The 25,516-nt window shown below is 47.6% G+C and overlaps 1 protein-coding gene across 13 annotated transcripts in view; it reads right to left on the reverse strand.

Annotated features, from left to right (window-relative positions):
- The window catches only part of MBP (myelin basic protein), a 140,697-nt gene that overhangs the window by 62,767 nt on the left and 52,414 nt on the right, over positions 1 to 25,516 (reverse strand). For 12 of the 13 annotated variants that reach the window (XR_011542830.1, XR_011542829.1, XM_070630307.1 and 9 more), the window contains exon 3: positions 11,174 to 11,261. Coding sequence is in view for 10 of the 13 variants with exons in the window: in XM_070630307.1 (XP_070486408.1) it covers positions 11,174 to 11,261 (88 nt within the window). In the remaining 3 variants the exon portion in view is untranslated. Of the gene's footprint in view, positions 1 to 3,504; positions 3,807 to 11,173; positions 11,262 to 25,516 lie in introns of those variants that run through there. The other variant, XM_070630308.1, reaches the window with a different exon arrangement.

Here is a 25,516-nt window from a genome sequence, read left to right on the forward strand (position 1 = left end):
CACGCAATCCTGCCTGTCCGGGTAGTATTTTGGGTCCTAGGGAGACGTTTCAGAAGTACTCATCATTGAGTAACTAATGGCCATTTTAAACTCCCCAAACCACGCCCGCTGCTGTAGCTATGGGAACAAGTACTGTTTTAACTTTTGCTAAGTACGGAGTTCATCATTATTGATGTTCTTGATAGTATAACAAACAGAAAAAAACAAAACTGAGAGGTTTTCCTTGAACAACACTATCCCCATGTTGTTGATCATCTTGAGTTCAAGAAATTACATGTCTTAAAACCATTATTGTTCCACGCAAACATTTCCAAACTTGTGAGTTACTGATTCATTGCGACACATCTGGCAAAGAAAACTGCTCTCCTGGCCCGCGCTTCTCGCTGAAGAGAGCAGCAGTTGCAAAAATGAAAAAGATTTAAAAACTGTAAATATTATTTTATAATTTTGAAGACAAACTAGAGTTCTGAAACACAAAAACAGCATTCTGTTTATATTTTAAACGTCAAATTACATACTTTCTCCCCGCTTTCAGCTTTGTGGAAGCCCGCAGCCTGCCACAGCGTTAGCTCTGGGCTCACGGAGGGGCTCTTTCTTGCAGACCGGGACCAAGCTGTATATAGACCCCACAGGTTCTACCGAAAAAAAAGGCTCTATTTGAAATTGAAAGGCTTAGAAGTGCTGACCTGTGAGAGATTTATGCCAATTTTGTACAGCATTTCAAAAGGCTGTCTCTCTACGAGTGAGTCAGAGGACAGTGATCATCCCAAGCATCAGAACCTTGAAGAGAACATTTATTGAAACCTAAGGCACACGAGCACGGCCACACTCTCCCAGAATCATTCCCCACCTCTTACTTTCACACATTTCTGAGGCGACCCTGACGCTCACTGTAGGCAGGACTGTCACTCCCCCCGATCTCAGCCCCAGGGCTCACAGGGTCCACCCGACTCCTCCCTCCCTGGACCTGTGAAGCTCACAGGATGTTCTCTTTCTCTTCTCTTTCTCTTTCTGCTCTCTCTCTCTCCCTCTCTCTTGCTTCCTCCCCCCAGCCTAGCGTCCCACCCCCACATGCTCTCAGGTATTTATTTCTTTACTTCAGTTTTGACAACAGTGAGTAAGAATGACTTTGAGGACTGGAAACAATGAGGCAGACTCCCAGGTACCAGCATAGCCAGGACCGGAACCTGCTGCTCCAGAGGGAGGCGCTCAGTGGAACCCTGAGTCCTGCATGCAGGGTTCCTCCCAGTCATTTTACACAAAGTCACCATGCTATCTATGCTCCGCTAAGCAAACTTGGAAGACACCCATCCTTTTGATCTTCCTGAAATTATCAAAGACCTCCGTCTGGTTACCACAAACAACTGCCCACAGGGACACCATGAGGAAGGGTTCTATTGGCAACCCTCAGCTGGCCGCAGCTGTAGGCAACCTTCCTTGCTTACAAATGAAGGCGAGCCCTCCCCATGGCTCCCACCGGCCGTGCCTGCAGATGAGCAGCAAGGCCAGCCACGGGCATCCGTCCCTGCAGTGCACGGTGACGCTGGGCTGAGACCCAGCAAGGGGCTGGGGGTGGTACAGCCTCTTCCTCCTTTCCTCCCTCCCTTCCTGTGTGTGTGGGTGCATGTAAGTGTGAGTGTGAGAAAGTGTGTATGTACATGAATGACTGTGAGTGTGTACACGTGAGCACGTGTGTGTGAATATGTGAGTGTTTGAAAGTTTGCAGGAGTGAGTCCCGTGGGAGGGTGCGTGTCCAGTTCCGTGTCTCTGTGATTGGAGCTGCACTTGCTCTCAGAAAGGGGGAGAAAACTTTCGCTCAGATCCCCCACGATCACAAAGCGCCGTCGGAGCAGTCATTGCGTTAACATTGTGGAGCGCTGTCTCATTACTACAAGGGACATCTCCCAGCGCCCTCGTCCCTCCATCTGTGGCAAATCACATTTTAATGCAGTGTCAACTTCCAGTTTCGGAGACCACTGGTTATAACATTTGTCCCCAGTGTCTTTGGTTCTTAACAAAGATTTCAGAAAAAAGAACTGGAACATTAAATTCCTTCAATTTTTTGAAGCAATTTAAATAAAAAAGTTTCAGCTAGAGGTAAATTTTCAAATAAAACAACATGTAAAAATCAACTATCCAGATAGGGTCCTTGCTGTTAGGGAGAGAGGGGGAAGGGTAGAAGGAGTCTCTTCTCACGTAAATTTTATATAATTTGAAAAACGGTTGTATTGTAGCCTTGAAGTTAGGATGAGCCCGGATGCAAAACATCTACCTAGAGAAACATTCCAATTTTAACGCCCCTCAGTTACATCCATTTACCTAGATTTCACTTGCTGGCGAGTGGTAGGCACATCTCTAAATTGCCTTTTACCTCTCTAATGATCAAACTAAATCTGCTAACACAGTGCACATCGTCGTCTATTTAAAAAACCCACCCACCACTACAGAGACTTCCTTTCTTCAGTTTAGAAAGCATTGATACTAACGTTCATGGTGGAAGTGAGGGAGACCAGGCCCCTGAAGGATTCAGCAGAGAAACGGGGGCAGCCCCCCACTCTTTGGAATAAGTAGAAAAGCCGGGTTCTGGCCAACTCCTGAACTGCTGCTGGAGGAGGAGGAGGAATTAGCCAGGAGGGGTGTGCAAATGCCCTGCTCTCCTGGGGAGCGTCTCCTGGAGGAGGGAGTGTCCCCTCTAGGAGGCAGTGTCCTCCTGTTGGCCCCAGTCCCCTGGATGAGCTTTGGTGGCGGGGGAATCTGGAGAAGACAGTCCCACAGCCCACACTGCAGCTCCCAAGGCCACGTTACAAACTCAGGCGGGCGGGTGCAAATAAGGAGCAGCTTCTCCTGAGGGAAGCCTAACATGTGTGCTTTCAATTTGGGGACCCAGGACCCAACAGGCTCCTTCATCACGAGAGTGTCAGTGAGTGAGGCGAAGGGGTCCACGGAGAGGGGCCCGGGTCTCAGGCTGGGACACGTTGTGCCCACTGGCCAAGCCCACTGCAGCTGTGATCTGTGCCATTGTGAGCTCTGTATTCCCTCTTTGTTCTGGGACCCGTTCAGTTGACCTATTGTGGCTCTGCTGGCCTCAAGTGACTCTCAGCCGCACATCTTACTTTGGAGGCCAGGAACAGGGGTTAAGCGCCCAGGAAAGCCAGCGCCTGCGAGTCCGCTCTGCCAGCGCCGGCCCTGACTGGTGCCCAGCCAGCTCGGGCGCGCTGGGAGCGTCACTCCCTCCTGGAATGAACCTCCGCTGGACCACATCAGACTCATCCTCACCTTGGAACTCGTGGCTCCCCAGGGGACCGGCTCTGCCAACCCAGCAAACACGGGCCTCCAGCTTCTGACCGCCGGCCTCCTCCCCCGCGCACAGACCCCTCTCTGCCCGCATGCAGCCTCCTTCCCCCGCGCTGCGACCCTCCCTCCTGAGCTGACTGCGCCCGCGCAGGCGCGGAGGAGGAGCGGGAACGTGGGAGAGTCCTAGCCCACTTGGAGAAGCCCCCTCACCTCTCTCCTGGGAACGTGCGAGGGGAATGCCTGGTCTCCTTCTAGATTTGGAAGGCCCGGACGAAGCCGCCAGCCCCAGCTTCCCTGGGGACACGGTCGCGGGGCCTCAGGGACCAAGAGGAGGACAGGTGTCTGCAAGGAGCCTGGAGCTGGCGCCTGCTGCGCCCCGTCCCCGCCCCTCGGGGCCACTGGGGCGTCCCGCAGGGCGGCGCTCTCTCAGGGGCCGCCCGAAGAGCGGGTGCGGATGCTGAGGGCTTGGCGGGTGCAGCAGTCCCCCTCAGAGGCCCGCGTCAGTCTGCTGTGCTCTCCCACGGCGGGCGGCCTGGGCCAGGGGTCCACCATCGCGTGGGGTTTACACTGAACACGTGAGACCGACGAGAGCAACAATTACACACTGTACCTACGACAGTCGTTTTTGTGAAAACACTGGAACGAAAGTGGTCTTGGCAGCTCATAATTTCAAAGAACAAAGGCAACTCTCAGAGTTGCAGAGATATTTTGTCAGTTGGAACAACATTTACACACATGTGCGTGCATGCAAACAGCCAATGCATGTGCACACACCCACCCACACATGCACTTCTGCACACACGCGCGCACACATACACACACACACCTGGTGCATAAGCAGGGGCACTTCTGCACAGCGCAGGGCTTCTCACAAGTAAAGGGCTCAGGCCTCTGGATGCACTGTCTGGGGGGCATTTTTCACAGAGCAGAGCAGTTTGCAAAGGTTGTCTTTGCGACAGGAGGGGACAGAGCTGCAGGGTGAGGTGGTGTCCCACTGACCACTCTGTCATCAGCAGATGCTGAGGAAGCTCCTAGGCAGGCCAGGCACTCGGTGAGCAGACGGATGCACCCCCACCTCATGGAGCTCACCTTCCCTCAGGGGCCTGGGAGAGACAGAACACACAATGCAGAGCGAGCAGAGGGCCGATACAAGGCGGTGGCGCTGGCCCTGTCTCTGCTCCCCTCCTCTCAGCCCCAGCAGCCAGACCAGGTCATGTGACATGGACACGTGACTACTTCTGGCCCCTGGAGCCTTAGTGGACATGACAAACGCTGGCTCCCTTGTGGGATGCACCATTCTCGGGCTCCCCCCCTCCCCCCGCCGTCGCCAGTGGGAGCAGCCTGGGTCTCTGAGGCACTGTTGAGAGGAGAGCCGCCTGACCTTGGACCGCTGTGATGTGCTATGAGCCACTAAGTGCCTGTTCAATGAGTCCCAGCAGCTTGTTAGGGCCCCAGGGTACAAGAGAGACCAGGAAACACACCCACCCACACTCCTCCTCGTCCAGGGGGAAGAGGAGAAAGGAGACAGAGTCCAGATTCAGCTTAGACGTCGGGAAGTCATCACTGAGCAACGGTCCCTTCTTCTCCCCCCACTCCTCCACTGTTTTCCTCAGATGACCTGTCTATTTCTTCTTTAGGAAATGAGCCTCCGAGCAGAAAATCCAGAAAAAGAGAAAACAACACACACACACACGTCTAAATTGAAATACTATACAGAGTTAAATGTCATGTATGGATGCAGACTATCGACAGGTACGAGGGGTTCCATCAGAGCCTGGCCATTTCGGAGAAGGCGGTGCTCTAGGGCAGGGGCACCCCACACACATGGGGCCGCTGAGCAGCTGTGCCCCCTCGGCGCCACGGCCCGCGCTGGCCCTGCCTCTTCTCTCACTGTTTAGCTCCGTCCTTGCAACTCTTCCTTGGAGTCACCTAGTCCTAACAACAACCCAGAGCTCAGGCTGTCAGGACCCCCATTTGCACGGGGAAACCTGCCCTACGGAGAGGCTGCCCCCCGTGCAGATGTCTGGAGTCCACACTTCAGGCTGCTAGATGACACGGCCTCACTCAAATGACAAAATCATTCCTAGAAGCCAAGACATTTGTCCAACAGCCCGCGGTAGACGCTGCCAAGTAGAGCCAGACTTTCCACTGGCAGTAGACATGCCCACACTCACCGTGGAGCCTCATCTGTGTCCCACTGGGAAGCGAGAGGTCTCTGGTTAGAAACAGACACACTCTGAGAACAGGGAGGAGTGCGCCCCCGAAGGGCGGCCTGGGAACTACAAGGAGGCCGTGTAACTATTCAAACAGAGGAACATTGGGTTTTTAAAGATACAAAGTGTCATTAATATTCACTCGAATGCATGGAGAAGTAATACGTGTTAAAGTGTTTGACTGTTTTAACATATCCGACAAACACAGAAATGGGAACTGGCTCTGCTCCCCAAAGGCCACTGGGGAGAAGCCACTGTTTTCGGGTGGGGCACAGAGCAGGGGCGGGGAGCACCGGGCTGCTAGCTTGCCTCTGTGGCCTTCGGGCAGCTGTCTTAACTGTGCCCACAGTCAGACCGTCCTCTGCACGCTGAGTGGTGGGACAAGATGATTCCCAATATTCCTTCAAGTTCTCAACTCGTGATTTAGATTCTATGATTTATATTATTCCCAAAGATGCACTTACACAATATTGATTCTATCACTTGTTTAGATAGGAATAAAAAGACTCAGGCAGCAATTGAATCATAATGGGCGCTAAATTAAGGCTAGCATGAAATAACCTCAAGAGAAGGTTGTGCAGTAATAATTTCTAAGGGACACTGATCTATTAGCGGAAGGACAGCTGGAATCCACAGGCCGTATACCGTGGATGCCTTGCCGTCGGTTATTACTGACTTGAGGTAGAGTTTTACATCAGTAGTGACTGCTAATTACTAGCTTTATATCTTAGTTTAGAACTCAGGATACAGTAAGTACAAATATTGTTTGAAAATAGAATCTCAAAAAGATTTCCTTATGGAAGATTCTTGGGAACAAAGTTTAAAGAAAAATGTGATGATTTTTTTTAACGCTACATGGAAATTCTCAGGGAAAATATCTGCATGTGGCAGACTGTATCTTCTAAGTATGGTTGAGCGTTATCTCTGGTCACACATGTTCTTACAGGTTCTCCCCATCAAGAGGAGAGCCCACTCGCCACCCCCCTCAGACCCCACAGGACACAGCGCTGCCTCAAGGGATGTGCGGGAGGGCTGCGCGGGACCTCTGAGGCTGGGTCACAAGTGGGGTTCTGCGCCTTCAACCAAGCCCCAAGGGGCGAGGAAGCTTATTGTCCAGTTTATTACAATGAACAGCATATGCAACTCATTACAACATTTGCCATAAAAATGCCTTGAGGTCATTGACTACCACGCGATTATCTGTGATAAAAATTTAAACAGGAACGAATTCTTGCCATTTATTAAGCATGACTTGGCTTCCTCTGAGGAGTGCATGCAGCCTTCTTCCTGGCAGTTCAGCTGACGTCCCCTGTAGGAGACAGGAGTGTCCTACAAGTGTGCATGTGTTAACACGCTTATGACTCACGGGAAGTTCTGTTATCAGCCCTACTTACATGGGAGGAAACCCAGACACCTAAAGAGGAGCACACCGCCTAAACGTACCCAGCTGAAAGTTGGTGGGGCCTCCCATGTGGAACAAGAAACTGTAAACTGACGAGGTCTCCCTCTCCACTTGGGCAGCTGGGAAGTTCCGAGTGAAATGTGAGGTTCAACTATCGCAGTTGCTCTGTGGTTGACGTGTGCGTGGTCTTACTTTACTTCCTCGACTTTAGGCTTTTTTATATTGTTGCCTTGTGAGTTTTCTTATCGCAAGCTAACAAGCTTTGTGAAATAAAGACACACACATATACATGCATATATACTTAATATATATAATAGTATGTATTACATTAGGTATATATCTAGGATATATGTAATACTATTATATACTATGCATAATATAGTATATATTATACATAATATATATCAATATATAATTATTATATTATACCTACATATATGTAAATATTTCTAACATGAGTACTTTTTCCTTAAACATTAAACATGGATGGTTCTATCTCCATTATTTGAGCCCATTTTCCTAGCGGTTTTCAATAAGATTTTGCCCTCGCATGCCCGATGCGCATGGCTTAGCCAGATAGAGTGCTACAACGGTGGCCCGAAGGCGGTGGCCTCATGGCCTTACGACTGTAGAGTTGCATTTGCGTTCATCTAATGTGAGAGATACTCATCATCAGCTCTGATTCTGAGATGTGGTTGCATCTGGAAGGAACCATAGTTCCTTCCGGAAAGAGCAAGGTGCCCTCTTCTGGAAACTTTTCTCCTCTGTCAGTATAACTTAGGGAGATCCAAGGCTCCCTCCCCTCCACTGAGCTACCTGCCCTTGTTTTAGACCTGGGACTGGAGACCCCGGAGGGAGGGTGGGGGGGAGGGGTGAGGGTGGACGTTCCGCTTTCCTCCTGCCTGGTCTTCAAATGACAAGGACGGTGGGTGCCACGTGTGTGGGTGTACGGTTCAAAAACAGCTCAGTAACTGGTGAGCGCAAAATAACCTGGTTCCTCAAAGCTCGGACAACACACAGTTCTCCAGGCTACTGTGCCTTAAAATGTTTTCTTCCTCTTTGGGTAACTAAGCAAAACAGTCCTGAAGTATAGCCACACGCTGTCAGAAAAACTTACAGGCAGAGATGTAAAAGTGGGCTGTAATGTAATTTGCTTAGATCCAAAGCAATCCTTCAGTAGGATTTTCCTATGAAATGAAAGGGTAAATAAAACCTCCCAGTGCGCTGCTCAGTGAGTGACTGGCTCTGGCCCTCACAAAGATGCAGAGGAAGTCTGCCTGGTTTCAGTTGAGCAAACTCGTGGTTTTGAGCCTGCAGCGGGTGAGCCAGCAACTCAGGGCACCTGGGCCATAGTCAGCCCCCGCTGCCAACTTCTCTTAAACTCTCCAATTCAGTCCTTCACTGGGACTCTTACGAGCTGAAGTACGACGCTATTTTCCCCAACATTGAAGAGACCCTGAGTCCGTGTGTCCTGCGGAAAGGTGTTAGGTAGAGGACAGTGGCCGTCTCCATATTCCTCACACTCCCCCGAGTCCTCTGACACGAGGACAGAATGACTACCAGGAGCTGGAAGATTATCAGTACACAGTTGATGATGACTCATGGTTCACAGACCATCACGAAGGCATGGTTTCCTATCATACTCAGGAATTTCCATCTGGTCAGGAAAAGACCTTTCTGTAAAGTGAGGGGGAACTGCTGATTTCATTTGGAGTGACGTGTGCACAACCCTTCGTAATTTAAAAAGAATTCTCATATATATTCTCCAAGATTATACAGTCAAGATTGACAGCTGGTCACTCGGCACCTTTAGACTGGGGTTTCTTTGGATTCCAGGAAAGCATTAGAAAGGGGAGATTAATGAGTCAGAAAGCAGACGCCCATCAGCTCCTTGAAGCCTCACAAGTCTGTGTCACTCAGGACTGCTGGGCACAGAACTACGGGAACCCATGAGGCATCTGGGCCAGCCTTCCTCACAGTCAGAGGAAGCGAGGACGTCTTCGCACAGCCAACTGCTCACACTTCCCCTCCGTCGTGACTCAGCCTGGGTCCAGCGTCAGCTGTGCCTGCACGAAGCGGATGCTTAAGGAAGCGTTCCTGGTGACTCACAGCTGGGAGCTCGGCAGGCGTGACACTCACGCAGCAGACATGTGAGCGTCCCTTAGTGGCCGAGGCACTGGGAGGTCCCAGTCAACAACACACACGTAAGTTTGACTGTAGTCTTATTCTTCCCATTAAAACACAAATCTAACGCAGAGATCGAACATGTTGTGCACCCGAAACTGATATAACGTCATATGTCACTTTTACCTCAACAATAAAAAAAGGCAAATCTAAGTTTGTGACACGATTGAAATATTTGCATCTCCGTTGGTTTTCATGTTCAACTCTAGATAATAATTCTCCAACTTGAACATCTACTTGAAAAGGTAGCTTTAAGAGAACGCTGTCTCTGAAGGTGCTTCAGGAATCATACCACGTTCATAATTTAAGGAAAAGGCTTATTATAGAAGAGGTTTTTCGTGTTATATTGCATAGATGCTATATACATGCCTATGGATATGTGCAGTGTGTGTCTCCAAGAGGAACAGAATGGCTGACATTGTCATGAATAGTCCCAAAGCAATTAGCCAGGAGAATAGTGATAAAGATGATGTTTGCTTTAAAAATAAGCTTAGCCAGAATAATTCTAAAATTTACTCTTATTCACACACAAAACCTAAAATTGGACATTTCTATTTTGTCACTTTCTTTTATGTGTTTATATGGGTAGCTGGAATATAGGAGTAGAGAGATCATCTAAAGAGACCTTTATTTTAGATGTCTACCGACAGATTTATTCTTAAAATCATTAGCACAGACATTCCACTCAAATGCATGGACTGTCTTCCCTCTACCTTCTCAAGAGTACAGGTTGTGCCTCGCACCTGTGCTGCGTCTTGCATCTCCCACCCCCCCCCCCACCCGCTCCTCTCTTTCCTCTGCCCCTAAAGAATGGAAATGTCACCACCAAAAGGCAGTGGACTGTGCTCAGGCAAGCCCCCAAGAAAATGCCTATGAAAATCAATAGACAGCATGTGGAAACCAGGAGAGCATGTTGAATTCCTTTCACACTTGCCTGATTTCCGTTAAACGAATTCTCATTGTTTTCAGTCTGCAGGCCTCTGGGTTATGTTTATTTTCATGGAAGCTTAAGATCTTGAGAAAGTGGGCAGCAGAACTTCTGTAATTATGTGCGCTTGCTCAAGAAGGATGGAATTAGAGTAAAGGAAGGGATTTTTGAAAAAGAGCAAGTAAATCTGGAACAAAAAATTGGGGTGGATTTTCTTGCCTGACAGGTGAGTAGAAAGAAGCCCTCTCCATCAGTGAGGGGTGGCCTGGCCAGGGAACAGGGCGAGGGGGCCTGTCAGCCTTGAGCATCATCACCTGCAGGTAGGACCAACTCTGGTAAAGGGATGCTTATTTTAGGAGCCAGAAAGGCACTCCCTTTCCTTTGATGGAGCAGTGAGATCTCAGGGTCTGGGCAGGTTTCATGCTGCCCTTTTGTTCTCGCCACGTGGGGGAGGTATGCAGAAGAGAAGAGGGCAAGGCGCACAGTCAGTCTCTCACCGCGTGAGCTTGGGCAAGTCACTGAGCTCCCTCATCCCAGGGGCAGAGGTGGAGCCAACAGCATTATCGTAACAGTCAAATGAGAACCTGTCCACTCTTTCCTGGGGAGCAGAAACGAAGACGGATGACAACAGGAACAGGAACTCACATCACTAGGGCACTATGAAAAAGTAAACGTCTATGGAGAACAGTTATTGCCCAACACCTCGGGCCAGTCTTTGTACTTAAAACAAACACCACCGTATCTAGGCTTTGGGATAATTTCACTTCCTCATTGGTCACATTCTACTGGCACTGTTAGGCTTTCTAATGCCCACACACAAAGGATCAAACAGATGACTGGAGAAATATCTGACAGTAAGGGAAAACCTGGGGAGTCTCGAGTGTCTGTGTGTAACAAAAGGCATGCAAACAAAAACCAGATGAGGACAGACACCACGGTCCCCAGGGTAGTCACATCGGGGGAGAAGGGGGTAGCGAGAGGCTGGTGAGGGGGGCTCATCCACCATATTTCTACCCAGTCTGCATTTTTAATAATGACAACAGATTCATAGATTACTCATGTAATGAAAAAATTAAAATCTTCCTCAAATGAGAACGTACTTGCACACAATTATCATATGAAATTGTGTCTTCCAATTTTTATGTTACGTACCAAACACGTCATTGTCCTCTGAGGTCTCCTGGGAAAGGTGGTGAAGGTTTCTCTTTTTCTCCGACTCTCCTTTGTTGGTTTCACCATCCTGGGAAAAAAGAAAACAAAATGTGACCCTTTCTTAAGATACAGTGCTTTATCAACAGAATAAGGTAATGCGTGTTCCTCCTTATGAATTTCGCAGCAGATAATCACATGCTCAGCTACGTCTGAAAGGCAAGAAATGGTCTTGGTTCAGGGGGGTTTTCTACAGAGGATTCTGAATTCTGGTTTGTTTTCTCAGCCTGAGTGTGCAAGCATTCCCTTGTGCCAGTGGATATATTTTCACACAAAAGAAACTGAACGTCATCTGGATAAAGTAAATTAGCAGTCATCATCCCACATGCTCCAGGAGTGTGCCCACCTAGTGGCTGTTTTGGGTGAGTGAAAGCATGGGTCAGAACTGACACCAAGCCGGACTTCCCTCAATCCCACCGTTGGATTACTGGAAGCCTTGGCAAGAGAACAGGCCCTTTCGGGGCAGATTGATATTAATGTGCACGTGCGCCCTGCCAGCACTGAGGAGGAAGAGCAGGTGTGATGGGGACGGGTGGAATGGGAGGGCTTCTGCCCTGGGCTTGGGCTCCAACTGCCACCCAAACTGCCTCCCCAGAGCTCCCCTGGGCATCCCTGCCTCTGGGCATCATCTGTGCCTCTGGGCATCCACTCCTCTGGGCATCATCTGCTCCTCTGGGCATCCACTCCTCTGGGCATCATCTGCTCCTCGGAGCACCATCCTCTCCTTTGAGCATCTGCTCCTCTGGGCAGCTGCTCCTGTGGGCATCATTGGCTCCTCTGGGCATCATCTGTGCCTCTGGGCATCAGACACACCTATGGGCATCATCCACTCCTCTGGGCATCAGACACGCCTATGGGCATCATCCACTCCTCTGGGCATCATCCACGCCTCTGGGCATCATCCGTTCCTCTAGGCATCATCTGCGCCTCTGGGCATCATCCGCTCCTCTGGGCATCATCACGTCTCTGGGCATCATCCGCTCCTCTGGGCATCATCCAATCCTCTGGTCATCATCCACACCTCTGGGCATCATCCGCTCCTCTGGGCATCATCTGCTCCTCTGGGCATCTGTGCCTCTGGGCATCAGCTCCTGTGGGCATCACGTACTCCTCTGGGCATCTACCCCTCTGGGCATCATCCACTCCTCTGGGCATCATCCACTCCTCTGGTCATCATCCACACCTCTGGGCATCATCCATGCCTCTGGGCATCATCCACTCCTCTAGGCATCATCTGTGCTTCTGGGCATCTCCTGCTGTGGCCATCATCTGCGCCTCTGGGCATCTGCACCCTCAGAAATGGGGTTTCTGCTCTCTCTCCGGGATCTCTCTTCTGCTCCATTATGGAGCCCTAACAGCAGCGCCAATGTGCACATTCTTTTTGAACTTTAAATTTTAAGCGCATAGAGTAGATGTGGTTCATTTTTTTTTAAATCAATTTTGTTAAATTACTTTAATATGCAATGCTTGCCCTTGACATCAAATTCAAAAGGCCCTGAAAGGGGCCCAGTGAGAATGGCCTGTTGCCCCCTGCTTTCCTGCCGCCCACTCCCCTGTGGGAGGCAACCACTGCTTCCAGCTTCTCTGTGTTCTTTCACAACAGCCTGTGTACCTCCAGGCACCTGCACAAGCACGCTCTCACTTTCCTCCTTTTTGTCTTCATGCAAACGGCATCCACTCGGGATACTGCTCTGCATCCTGCTTTTGTCACTGAGCAGGGCACCTGGACACTGTCTCCTGCCTGCACATGTGGCACTGTCACCCCTGCCTTTAGGTCCACATGGCACTCCAGCCCGTCAGTCACTCTCACAAACCGAACCAGGCTCCACCGATGACCGTTTAACTTGTTTGCTTTTCTTTCAGTTACAACCAAAGCTGCATAAATTCCCGTTTGCTTACTCACATTGCACACACACATGCACAAGGATACATTTCTGGAAGTTGGATGAGTCAAACCATAATCTTTTAAAGACAGTGCCCAAGTTGGCCTCCCACCAGACAGCATGGAAGGGCCTGCTTCTCTGAGATAGTGCCCACTGCAGCTTCTTACTTTGTCCTCCATTCTTATTTTGTATCACTTTTTTTCCCGACCAATCTCACTTCCCAAGAGTTTTAACCTAGGACCATACGATATGCATAGTCCCAATTTTAGTCCCATTCTTTTCCTTCTAAAGAAAGGAAGCAGGCACAGTAATTAAGACCATAATCTCCAGAGCCAGACCTTTTGGGTGTGCAGACTGGCTTAGCTCTTATGTATTAGCTGTGTGACCCTGGACAAGTCACTTAACCTCTCTATGCCTCAGTTTCCTTTTCTATAAAAGGGAGGAAATACTGATATTGCTTGCTATGGTTGTAACACCGATTAATAAAGTTAATATTTTTAAAGTGCTCAGAACATGCCTGGCACATAGAAATGGCTATATGAGTGTTTGTTAAATGAAATGGAAACTCTGAAAAAAAAAACCAAGGTAGAAATCTTCCCCTCTGCCTTAGCTGCTGTTGCCTTGCTGCCTCCTCCCCAGCCTTGCTCCCAAGTTATGGCAGGTGTGGTTGCTCTGACCAGTTTCCTCCGCTTCTCAGGGAGCCCCACCCCCCATCCCCTTGCTCTAGCAAATCTCTGGAGAGAGAGCAGGCATGTGGCCCCCGGGTCCAGTAACAGACCCCGGGACTTCTGGAGACAGGCTGGAACGTGTGACCTTGGGGCTGCTCCCAGCAAGGCCCTCCAGCTGCTGCAGGAGCCGAGGGGCTGCACCCAGAGAAGCAGGAACTCAGGCGGAGACAGGGAGAAAGATGCGGGCCCCTGAAAAGGCTGTGTCTGAAGCCAATACGGCTAGGTGACTGAGCCAGGAAGTTGTCTCTGTACTTTCCCCGCCCTCTGGCTTTCAGTAGTTTGAGATAGGTTTGCCACTTGCAACAAAAACTGTCTTGATTAATATGTGTCTTTTTCGAAGGAAGCCAAAAATTATTATCCCGTCACCGTGAGGTCTGAGTCAGACCTGGAGAGACTCACAGTGACAGAGAAGCGTCTGCAGGTGTCTATTTCAGGAGCCGGGGGCAGCCAGAGGGTGGAGAGGGCGGGAGGCCCAGGCTGGAGGAGACCTCTGGGGCTTTGGGAAGAAAGGAGGAGGCAGAGGCCAGCCTTCCCGAGTTCATACCAGCAGGCACTCCTCCAGGTCACCCAGGGTCCCCCTGGAAGTCCTCCACCCTAAACGGGCTTGGGGTCTCAGTTCCACCGCCTGGAAGGTGAAAGAGGGTGAATGGGCGAGATCCCACCAACTAACGCTTTTATACTTTTCCCACAATTAAATGGTGTCCACTGTTACAAGCAAATAAGACTTACTGATTATTTAACTCATAAAATTGATGAAGGAGAGGGTGCTCTCATTTCTCACCAGCAAAGCTAATGCTGCCGGTTGGTCAATAAATTAACTAAATTGGCGTTTCCCAGACTGAGATCCACAGTCTTACACAAGTCATTATTAATAGTAAATAACACAATGTAATAGTGTTCAAACGCACTGGTGGTTGAAGAAAAACACAGCAAAACAAGAATGAGCTACTATTTCCAACATATTGACAAAGTTGAAAACAACAACTTCCGCTGTTGTTTGGGATGTGGTGAACAGGGACTCTTCTGGGAGCTGGGATAAACATTCGCAGCATTTTTTGGAGGACAAACAACAGCAAACACTGTGCTGGCCCTCTGCCTGGAGCACCCCTTCCCTGGTTGCCTGACCTCAGGGTCCAGGCAGAGGTCAGAGCCTCTGGGAGCTCTGACCCCACCTCCACAATGGTTTTCCTGCTCCCAGTGTCCGTGTCTCCTGGTAGATCTGAGCTCGTCTCTATTGCAGACACTGTCACAACAACCGTTTGTTTATTCCTCTCTCTCTCTCTATGACACTGCAAACTTTTTGGGAATGGGAACCTTGCCTTGTAAATCTTTCTATCCTCAAAACCTAGCACAGTGCTTGGTACCCAGCAAGGGCTGGAGAGAATGCTTTTCAATTTTATGTTGCGTAAGAATAAAGTGAATAATTTCTGTTTCAGCAGAAGGAGCCAAAGGTGCCTTTATATATATATTTTCATATCTACCTAGTTACTTTTAGAAGAGAGGAAAAGTGGGAACAGAAAGAATTCCTCAGTAGATTCTTTTCATCAGCTATCAATGCAGGTCATGCGTGTTTTACATCTTGTTTCTCTGCTAATATCAATATCATTTTCTTCACTAACTACAAAATAATGAATTTTATTTGAGAAGTAATTCATTAAATACAATTTAGCGATCATTTTATTCATTGTGGATGGAATTTTTCATGCTTTATCAGCTCTAAAATCAGGACGTTCCTTACAACCCAGAGTGTCTTCCAACTAGAATGGGCAGTGTTTCCTCCTTAGGGGTATGTAAAATGATGCTGAGTCTCAGAGACGATGGCATTTCAGGTTCAGAGCAAAAGCTTGATATTTAAAGCAAATCACTTTGCTTTCAATGAATGGAGGTTGATAACATGGTAACACGACTTCCCAATTCCATTGCTAGGGCTGGAATGGCTAACGGCGAAGAGGTATTTTGCATCTTATGCCCAGGCTTTGTGCAGACTTCCTTACTATGGCAAACAGAACGTCCACTGTTTACTCCTTACGTTACAGTGGCCACAGGTGGAACTTGGAGCAGTGACGACAGACAGAACCTCAAAGGCACTTCAGCTCCTCCGATCTTCTCCGCCTTCTCAATATCAACCCGCCCATGAGGAATGAGTTCATTTGTGGGGGTACCGAGGCGTGTGGAAAGTACACGTTACCCTGGGAAATTTACTGACTAATTCCTGCCCAAATAAAAAACTTGTTTCTAAGACCTGAAACTGTTGCTAATCCACAAATATAAAAAATATCCTTATGAATGACACATTTTCAACAAGCAAAATGTCTACAAGTAACACAAACAAAATCAAGATGATGTGTATCACACATAATGGAATTTTCATGATAAAGAAATAAGAGCCTCCTGTAAATAATAAAATGTAAAAAAATGCTCAGATATACAAAAGCGGGTTAGTTCCCATGACCTGGGAGCTCCCAGGGTGTCACTGTCCCCATGAGTCCTGGATTCCAAATTGCGCCTGTGACTGCAAGTGTTTAAATGCATTTCAAGCCATTATGGTTTCTTCACAATAGTTGTACCAATTTTCATTTCCATCAGCCTAAATATGTGAGAGCTGACCTCTGTAAGAATTCACTTACTTTTCCACATAATTTCAGGGGAAAATACAAGAAACAAAGCTCTCATAATTATAAATGTATATTTAAAAATATTTCCAAGTATAAATGACATCCATTATTCAACAACATTGGCACAATATTCATTACAAATTAAGCAACTTACCCCAAGCAAATCCCCTCCAACCAGTACTTAATTTTTTTACTTAAAGTCTTCATTCGTGTGCGATTAAAATGTCTCTTTCAGCCAACGCATCCCTGCTTAATGGATGAAGCCCTGCGGTGACACATCCATTCAAACCCCACTAAGTGTCTCGTGTCCCCTGTTGCCAGATCCAGAGGGGCAGTGAAGCCCTGTGCCACCCTGCCTCTCTACTCCTTTACGGATCGAGGGTCTCTCATCTCCTGCATGCATCTTTGGAGCAAGATGAGCAGACAGCATTTGCTCGTCTTCACTGGTTCCAAGTGGGTGACTTGAAGGGGAGACCATGGGATGGAATTTGTTGGTCTTTAGTGTCAGAAGGGCTTTTAAATTCTCTTTAAATGAAAGAGCGGATATTTCTTGCATTCCCTAAGGAAATATCAACTTTCCAGTGCCTCCTCTGGACAAGGATCACTACTACATGCATTATCTACAGGACAAAGAGGCGCTCGGAGGGCCCCCTGATCAGCGTGCACGTGCCCAGGCACTGCTTAGTGGAGGGTCCCTCGTGGCCACAGGCAGTGTCTGCTCAGTGTCAGACAGGCTGTGGTTCTGGTTCTGAGGGGGGAGCTGGTTCCACTAAATTCTATCAGGATTCCAGAGGAATCTAATTAGATCAAACCAAGGATTCCCAAACTGGACTTAAAACAGCCTCAGGGAAAGTTTTTGTTTTTTTAACAAAATTCCTTTATTCCCAGGGCCTTGGACACCAGCTGTGGTGACTGTTCCAGTATGCTGCTTGCCACTGTGGCTGAGCAGAGCATGGATAAAGACCTCCACACTCCCCAGTTCGCTCAAATTCCACAATTAGCCACCCAACTTCACTCCTTGTTCTGGGTTAAAATGTGTCCCTTAAAAAGATATGTCCACACCCTCACCCCTGGTATCTGGGGATGCTAATCTTATTTACAAACAGTCATTGCAGATGTAAGTAGTTAAGATGTGGTCATAATGAAGTGTGGGCCCTTAATTCAATCACGAGTGTCCGTACAAGAAGGGGACATTTAGACACAGGGGCACAAACACCTACAAGAGGGCCATGTGACAACGGAGACAGACAGTGCACTGATGCATCCACAGCAAGGAATGCCAGGGGTTGGTGGAAGCCACCAGATTCTACCAGAGTCCTGGGTCAGATTCTCCCTCAGAACCTTCAGAAGGACCCGCGTCTGTCGGCCTTGACTCTGGGCTTGTGGCCTCCAGAACCGTGAGAGAACGAAGCCTGTTGCTTTTGGACCAGTTCGTGGTAATCTGTCGCAGAAGCCACAGGAAGCGAATACACGCCTCTCTATACGAAGCACACACAGCTCTGAACACTCATACGTATACTGAAAGATTGAGAAAGAAGAAAATGCATTTTCTGGTACTAAGGAATTTCCAGTCTCCTAATCTATTTTAAACCAATAATCAGTCTCGTTTATACTGTGAATAAAACATGAAAATAAAAAACCTCACCTGCCCTTGACTCTAAACTTTAAGTAGCAAAATTTTCCTTGCGGGTCAGCGTGGGTCCTGTGCTAGGATCTGTGTGAAGGGAGGAGGGACCCCCGGGAATTCACAAGGTTCACCTTCTCCAACCACCGAGAGAGTGCCATTCAGTGAGGGCTTCATCAGAGCCAAGGGAAGAAGCCGAGGAGGAGAGCGAGGACAACCTGCCCAAGCCACTCACAACCAAAACGTGGGTGAAAGGCATCTGGGTTTATTCGTAAGGACTGCGCTGCTCAGCTAAGAGGGTATTCTGTAACCATCTTGTCCAACGTCTCCTGGCGACAGACCCCACCATGCAGGGGCATCACTGCCATTTTAAGAGATTATCTTCTCTGTGGTATGGCCATTCACACATACACACACACACACACACAATTGTAGCTGAAAATATGCTTTTAGACAGCCTTGCCTTTTTAAAAGACTGATGATCTGGAGGTGGCAATTTTAGGAGGAATGGCCCAGAGGATAAGTTTCTAATCATTGTAGAAATTTCTGAAAAATAACAAAAAAAGCTATATGAGAGGAAAAAACCCTGTAGTCATATTTTTAAAGAGTTATAAAGTTTACAAAGTTCTGATTCAAACTGGAAAATACATCTCAGGAAAGGGAAGGTGTTGAAACATGTTAAAAAGGGACATTTTAAACTGCAAAATCAATTACATGTTAGACTTTGAGACAGGGTCCACCGCAGGCTGCTTTAAAAAAAAAAGAAGAAGTGAGAATTGACTGAGACGTTTGCAGTGCCTTAAGAAGAAGATGATGTGTCGAGAGACATGGCAGAACTTGAGCTGGGACCTCGGGTTTAGCTGTGGGGAGAGTCGTATCTGGTTCTGCCTCCCTGATTCTATTCCATGCGCTCATTCATTCCCACCCACACACTGCAGCAGGAGCTGAGGATAAATAAAAGATAAATAAAGAAGGGGCCTGTCTTGAGGATCTTACAGCACAGTAAACAACATGGGCGCTTCAAAGAGACAATCAGAAAACCATCCAGCCAACCAAGATCAGATCAGTGTTCAATTAAGGTTAGGGGAAAGCTGCTCAGCCACACTGTAGAGTGTAACCGATGGAGGAAATACATTATGTTACTCCTTTTGAGATATCCTAGAAGAAACAGTACACAGTGATTCACTGTTTTTCTAATTCCCAGGAGGCTCAGCAAGATCAGTTGAAACAGTCAGCCCTCCTTCCTTGCAGCAATGTCTTCCTCCTGAATCTTACACTCGAGTGACCTTAACTTAAAGAAGAAAAAAACCCAGCAGAAATATCATTACACTTTCTCCAGTGACACATTCACTCATCACATTCATCATCCACATTTGAGCCTCACAGCCTTGCCTTACAGAACACAAACTGGTTAGATGTGTAACTTGGTCTCCCTGTCAGCGTCTGGCCTTATAACCCTCACCTAAGCCCACAGGTAAGTCTACTGTGGCCTGTTGTTTCTCAGAGCACTGCATGCATCTTTGAGCCTTAGGTCATTTTGGAAGGGATGTTGCTAAAAGACAGTTGTCTACGTTTTCCATTACCTTCTGCCACATTCCCAGTGGCAGACAGATTTAATCCACTGAGAAATTTGCTGAAAATATTCTAGAGGTGTAGTAGGATCAGTGATATATGTTGTGTGCTGTATCAAATCATAATTTGCAGAGTAGCCATGATTCCACCTTGGAAGCGTATTTCCTGGACTTGAATCCAGCTCCCTCACTTCTCAGCTAGGTAACTTTGGTAAAAGGATTTAAGTTCCCTCTACTGCTGTTTGCTCAACTATATAATGAACATCATAACATACTCATCTCATAGGTTGTTGTGAGGAGCAATAAATAAATATGTATTTGCAGAAATACACAAAAATACTGAAAACACAGATCAGTAGCATATCACCTTTGCGTTTCAAAACCCTTATTTTTTCAGAACAAGCCCTTATTTTTTCTCGGAATCACCAAAGCCAACTCTTAGGGGCCCTGGTCAAAGATCCCCTGGTGTCACAGTGGAAAGAACAGGTCACTGCGGGTCAGGCCATGTAGTTCAGTCACCAGCACACGCATTCAGGGTGGGATCTTAAGCAAGGGGACCTCCTTCTGCCTCGGTTTCCACATTAGGATAATAATCCCCATCTCATAGCATCATTATGAGGATGATATGAAATGTAAAAATTTCCCCAAAGGAGAAATTACACAGTGATTCACCATTCTGATAATGCCTAGGATGTTTAGCAAGGTGAGTGTAATAAGAAGAGTTTGTACAATAGAAATTTTAGCATTATCTACTTTCATAAGGAGGCTTGACACCAAGCTGCTGTTAAAAACAGTGAAGAATCTGAGATTTTACCCATGTGCAAGCTAACCCATGGGCTGCCCACAGTTTCACGGATGCTGAGAGAAGACATGAGACTCCTGGGTCAGAGATAAAAGACAGTTTATTATTCACAGCAGTCCCCAAATCTCATCATTTTGGCATTGTATCCCCAATCCCCAATTTGCAAACAGATGGGCCCAGATGTGCATCCGCACATGTAGAGGGTTGTGCTATAAGAGAGGAACCTTAGCTTAGGGAACCTGAATCTTTTATAATAGGCAGTAAGTTTGCCAGCTGTCTGCTCCAGAGGGAGACACTGTCTCTATCTTCTCAGCTGTTCATTATCGCAAACATCCTGGAAAAGACAGTCCTGAACAAGGAGCAGTGCATGCAAGATGTGCAGAAATGCAGGAGAGCTGTGGAGAAGTATCTCCTAACAGTCAGTTGTATAACAGGCGACCTTCTGGAGGCTAACCTACAGCACTGCCCTCCAGCCAGCTCGATGGCGTGTTCTCTTACCACCTACCAGTTCACAGTCAAACCCACCTGGACACTTTATTCTCAAGCTGAAAGTTCACCGTGACATCTGTTGCTGCAGATGTGCTTAAAGGAGATAAAGCAGGATAGACTTCTACAGTTAGGATGACAGCGAAGTAGGGCTCGGGTGGGGCTGGCGATGTCAGCCTCCAGCGTGGGGGGAGTGGGGTGGGGAGTTGAGGGTGCGGCCACGCGTTTTTGACATGCGAGCTCCTCCTCCGCCGTAGCAGAGAGAAGGGAACTGCTGAAAGACACAGTGATCTGCTCAGGGACAAAATGGTTCTGCCACTGTGAAGACAGCCACAAAGAAGAGCTCGTGTTTAAGACCATTAAAACGGGACTTTCTAAGTGTGCAGAAACCAGTCATCAGTGAAAATACGCACAGAACTAAGGGGTGGTTCCTACACGAAAGGACAGTGGAGTCTGATTGAGGAGATGAGCCCAGCAGTGGAGATAACACTAGGCATCTTATTAGCACTGTGCAGCTGTGCAGGGCTGGCTCTGATTAGGGCCTGTGCATCTCAGGGGACTGCTGCCTCCAGAGGCAACAGGCATAAAATGCTGTGATATCTTCATGCATTTTGAGAGGCTCAATTAAATTTATAATTACCCTTAGTAATCACCTGAAATGCTTCCAAGTACAGGAGGTGGAAGAACTTTGATTTTAGCAAGGCAAAGAATGCTGTGAATATGCGTTTTACTAAGAACGCAATGACAGTTGATGCAATTTAGCTGATAACATTCATTCAGGACTCCAGTACGCACCTTACAGCTGTGGTGGATTAGAGAGGCTGCCGAGATTTGACCATGCCATGGAGTGGTGCAGCCTTCCCTGGAATGTGGGCAGGCCCCGACTGCTCTGGGCAAGAGGGTGGCAGGCAGAAGGGGACCAGCCGCTCCCACTGAGGCCCTTGGCATCCCGAGTCAGAGTAGGAAGCTCAGTTACCCTAGTGGCCCCTCTGAGCAGTCTTCCAGCACCTCCCCTCAGGGCCCAGGCGTGTGTCTGAAGCTTCTTGCACCGTTTGGATCTCTTTAGCTGCCATCTGACAGCACTGGAGAGACAATACCAATTGCCTAGCTGAACCCTGTCCAAATCCTGATGCACAAAATCCTGAGACATCATAAAACTGTTGTTTAAGCTGCTAAGTTTCGGCATCATTTATTCTGCAGCAACAGACAACAGGAACAACGATGCCACCTGCCATCTTGTGTGCTTTCAACCTCCCTAATCTTTCATAGAACAGGTACTCAAAAGATTGCTGTTCCTTCAACTTAAAAAAAGTTTAATAATTCATGAGACTGGGACCAATTACCCAAAATAATAATCTAAATATTAGGGGAAATACATTGAAGGAAACTTTTATCTAAGTGAGCAAGCATATAGACTAGGAGAAGAAAACCACACGCTCTACCCACATCACATACTGGGGAGAGCATTCTGGAGCCAGGCTGCCTGGGTTCAAATTCCACTCCCACCTCACTGGATTAGCCCCTCTGTGCCTGGGTCCTCACTTACAAAACAGCAGAAACGATAGAACCTACTATTGCTGTTCTGAGATCAACAGCAACTCCAGAGTCTGAAGGCAGATTTGTTATGGAGGGGCAGAGTGCTCCTGATGGGTAGGTTAGGGCTCGCATCCACAGCGCTGGAACATGGCTCTCCTCACCCGGGGTAGTTGACCTCCACTGCTTCAGACTCAGCCTTGGCTGGCCAGGGGCCACACCTGGGATTGGGCTGGCTCTGCACCCCGGTGTGGGGAAGGCAGCAGCCCGTTTGCTCCTGGTCCTGCCTGTGACTGCCTGGGAGCCTGCGTGTGCTCAGCCACCGGAGGTGCCCAGGACACGCACAGCTCAGCACCTCCCCAGGAAGGCGGCTCTATGAGCCAAGAGATGAGTCAACTCGTGGAACCAGCTAGATGATGGAGCCCTGAGAAGAGGACAGCCACAGAGCAGTGGCCACCATCCTCTCCTGGTCTGAGGTTCCCAGCTCCAAAGCCTCAGAGTCAGCAAAAAGACGCACACAGTTCCGTTGTGATCAGAGCAGGTGACAAAGGTCTTATGGACAATGGTCAAAGGATCTAGGACTGTTCAGCCGAGAAGAGAACGTCATCAAGCCATCCCTGGTTCCTGAACTGGAAGGGCCGCCACGCTGCACAGACAGGTGGATGGAGGGCCTCGGGAATGCAGCCGGCCGTGGGAGACACGCCTGGGCGGACACGGAGCAGCACGACCACCTCCAGGGCCGTGGCTTAGGCTGCAGCCTGGGCGGTGGGGTGTGGAGACCAGGATGCTGACAACCAACTGCTCGCTTCTGGGAACACGTTGTGTCTGCAAGGAGTTAAGGAATCTCTCTAAGGAGACTCTCAACCTCTCTTTCATTTTTCATGGTTTTTTTTGTCAATCTTCCTCTTTTATATTTTTTATCCCCAAAGTCCCAGTACGTAGTTGTACATCCTAGTTGTAGGTCATTCTAGTTCTTCTATGTGGGATGCAGCCACAGCACGGCTTGATGAACGGTGTGTAGGTCCACATCCAGGATCCGAACGGTCGAACCCTGGGCCGCCAAAGTGGGGTGTGCAAACTTAATCACTCGGCTATGGAGCTGGCCCCCATCTCTTGTTTTTTTAAGAAGCAAAACATTCCTTTCACATCAGAATAAATTCAGGCCCTGAAGGGCTGGCTGTGTACATGTTTGGTTTAAATTCCTATAATACTGATCTTCAATTAAATCTCAAAGATCAACAGGGGAGGAGAAGAGGCTGAAATGTCCCATCCAGCCAACTCCATCCAGGGCTGCCCGGGCTCTTAATGGACCAGCGTACACGTAGGGAGGGTCAAATCTACTGGTATTTTATGTGGATGGAAAAATAAACCCATAGTTCTTGTTATATAAATCTGGTGATAAACTTCGTTTGAAACCATCAAAGTGCTGAAGTATCAGCGTAGGAAAAAATTGTGTGTGTGTGTGTGTGTGTGCACGTGGAGGATAATATAATAGTTCTTATAACTCTGTGTTTGTTACTCAGCATTTTTGGTTTGTTTCTTTAAAAAAGGATCATAGTCTTATTCTTGTCTTAGGCTGGATTTGGATAAGTAACAAAAGATATTAGCAAAACATTGAAAGCTTTTAGGATCAAAGTAAGGAATATGAAGAAAAATGAAAACGAGAATCATGCAAACTGGCTCATGTCAAAGGCATCTGCCCTTCTGTGCAGACTTAGAGTGGGAGGAGGATATTCACGCACAGGGCAGGCCTTGGACCGGCTAGAGCAGGGTTTCCTGGCATTTGGGCTGAGAAACCTTTGCCGTGGGATGGGCTGCCCTGTGTATTGTGGGATGTCCAGCAACATCTTTGGCCACTGCCCACGAGATGCTCTGAGCACCCTGCAGCAGTGACAACCAGACACTGGCAAATATCCCTGGGGCTGGGGAGTGGGGAATCAACCTTGGTTCTGGGCCACTGGTTTCGACAAGGAGAAGGATTAGAGAGGGAGTGAAAACTACAAATCCATTTACTAATGTACTTGATGTAATAAGTTTTCCATAAAGATGAGTTTTAAGTCATCAAAACTCTACTTTTAATTTGAGAGCACAGATGACATGACAAGGATTAGACACTGACTGAAGGTCAGAATCAGATTTAATTTAGTCATTAAAACAGTGTCAGATAGGCAATGATTTCTTAGATATGACACCAAAAGTAAAACCAAGAAAAGAAATAATGGATAAAGTGGACTTCATCAAAACTTAAAACTTTTTTGTTGCAAATGATGGCATCAAGAAAGTAAAAATACGACCCAGAGAATGGGAGAAAATATTTGCAAATCATATATATGATAAGAGTCTAGTGTCTAGAATACACTAAGAGCTCCTACAACTCAACAACAAAAAGACAAACCACCCAATTTAAAAAAACAGACACAGGGCTTCAACAGACATCTCTCTGAAGAAGATATACACATGAACAATAAGCACACAAAAAGATGCTCAACATCATTATCTATTAAGGAAATGCAATCAAAACCACAGTGAGATACCATTTCACACCCACTAGGATGGATATAATCAAAAAGACCGATAACAATAATTGTTGGTGAGCAGGTAGGGAAGTCAAACCCTCATACACAGCTGGTAAGATGGTGCAGCTGCTGTGGAAAATAGTTTGGTGCTCCCTCAAAAAGTTAATCAAAAGAGTTCCCATATGACTCATCAAATCCACTCCTAGGTATATATGTGCCCAAGAGAAATGAAAACATATGTCCACACAGAAACCCATACACAAATGTTCACAGCAGCATGATTCATAATACCAACAGGTGGAAACAACCCAAACGTCAGCAACTAATGAATGAATAAATAAAATGTGGTATATTCCTACAGTGGAATATTGCATAGCAATAAAAAGGAACGAAGTACTGACACCCGCTGCAACAGGGATGAGCACTGAAAACACTATGCTAAGCGAAAGAAACCAGGCACAAAAACCACACACGCTGTATGAGTCCATATACGTGAAATGTCTAAAATAGGCAAATTCATAGACTGGA

Source organism: Equus przewalskii, chromosome 7 (assembly GCF_037783145.1).
Source record: "Equus przewalskii isolate Varuska chromosome 7, EquPr2, whole genome shotgun sequence".
Classification (NCBI taxonomy): domain Eukaryota; kingdom Metazoa; phylum Chordata; class Mammalia; order Perissodactyla; family Equidae; genus Equus; species Equus przewalskii.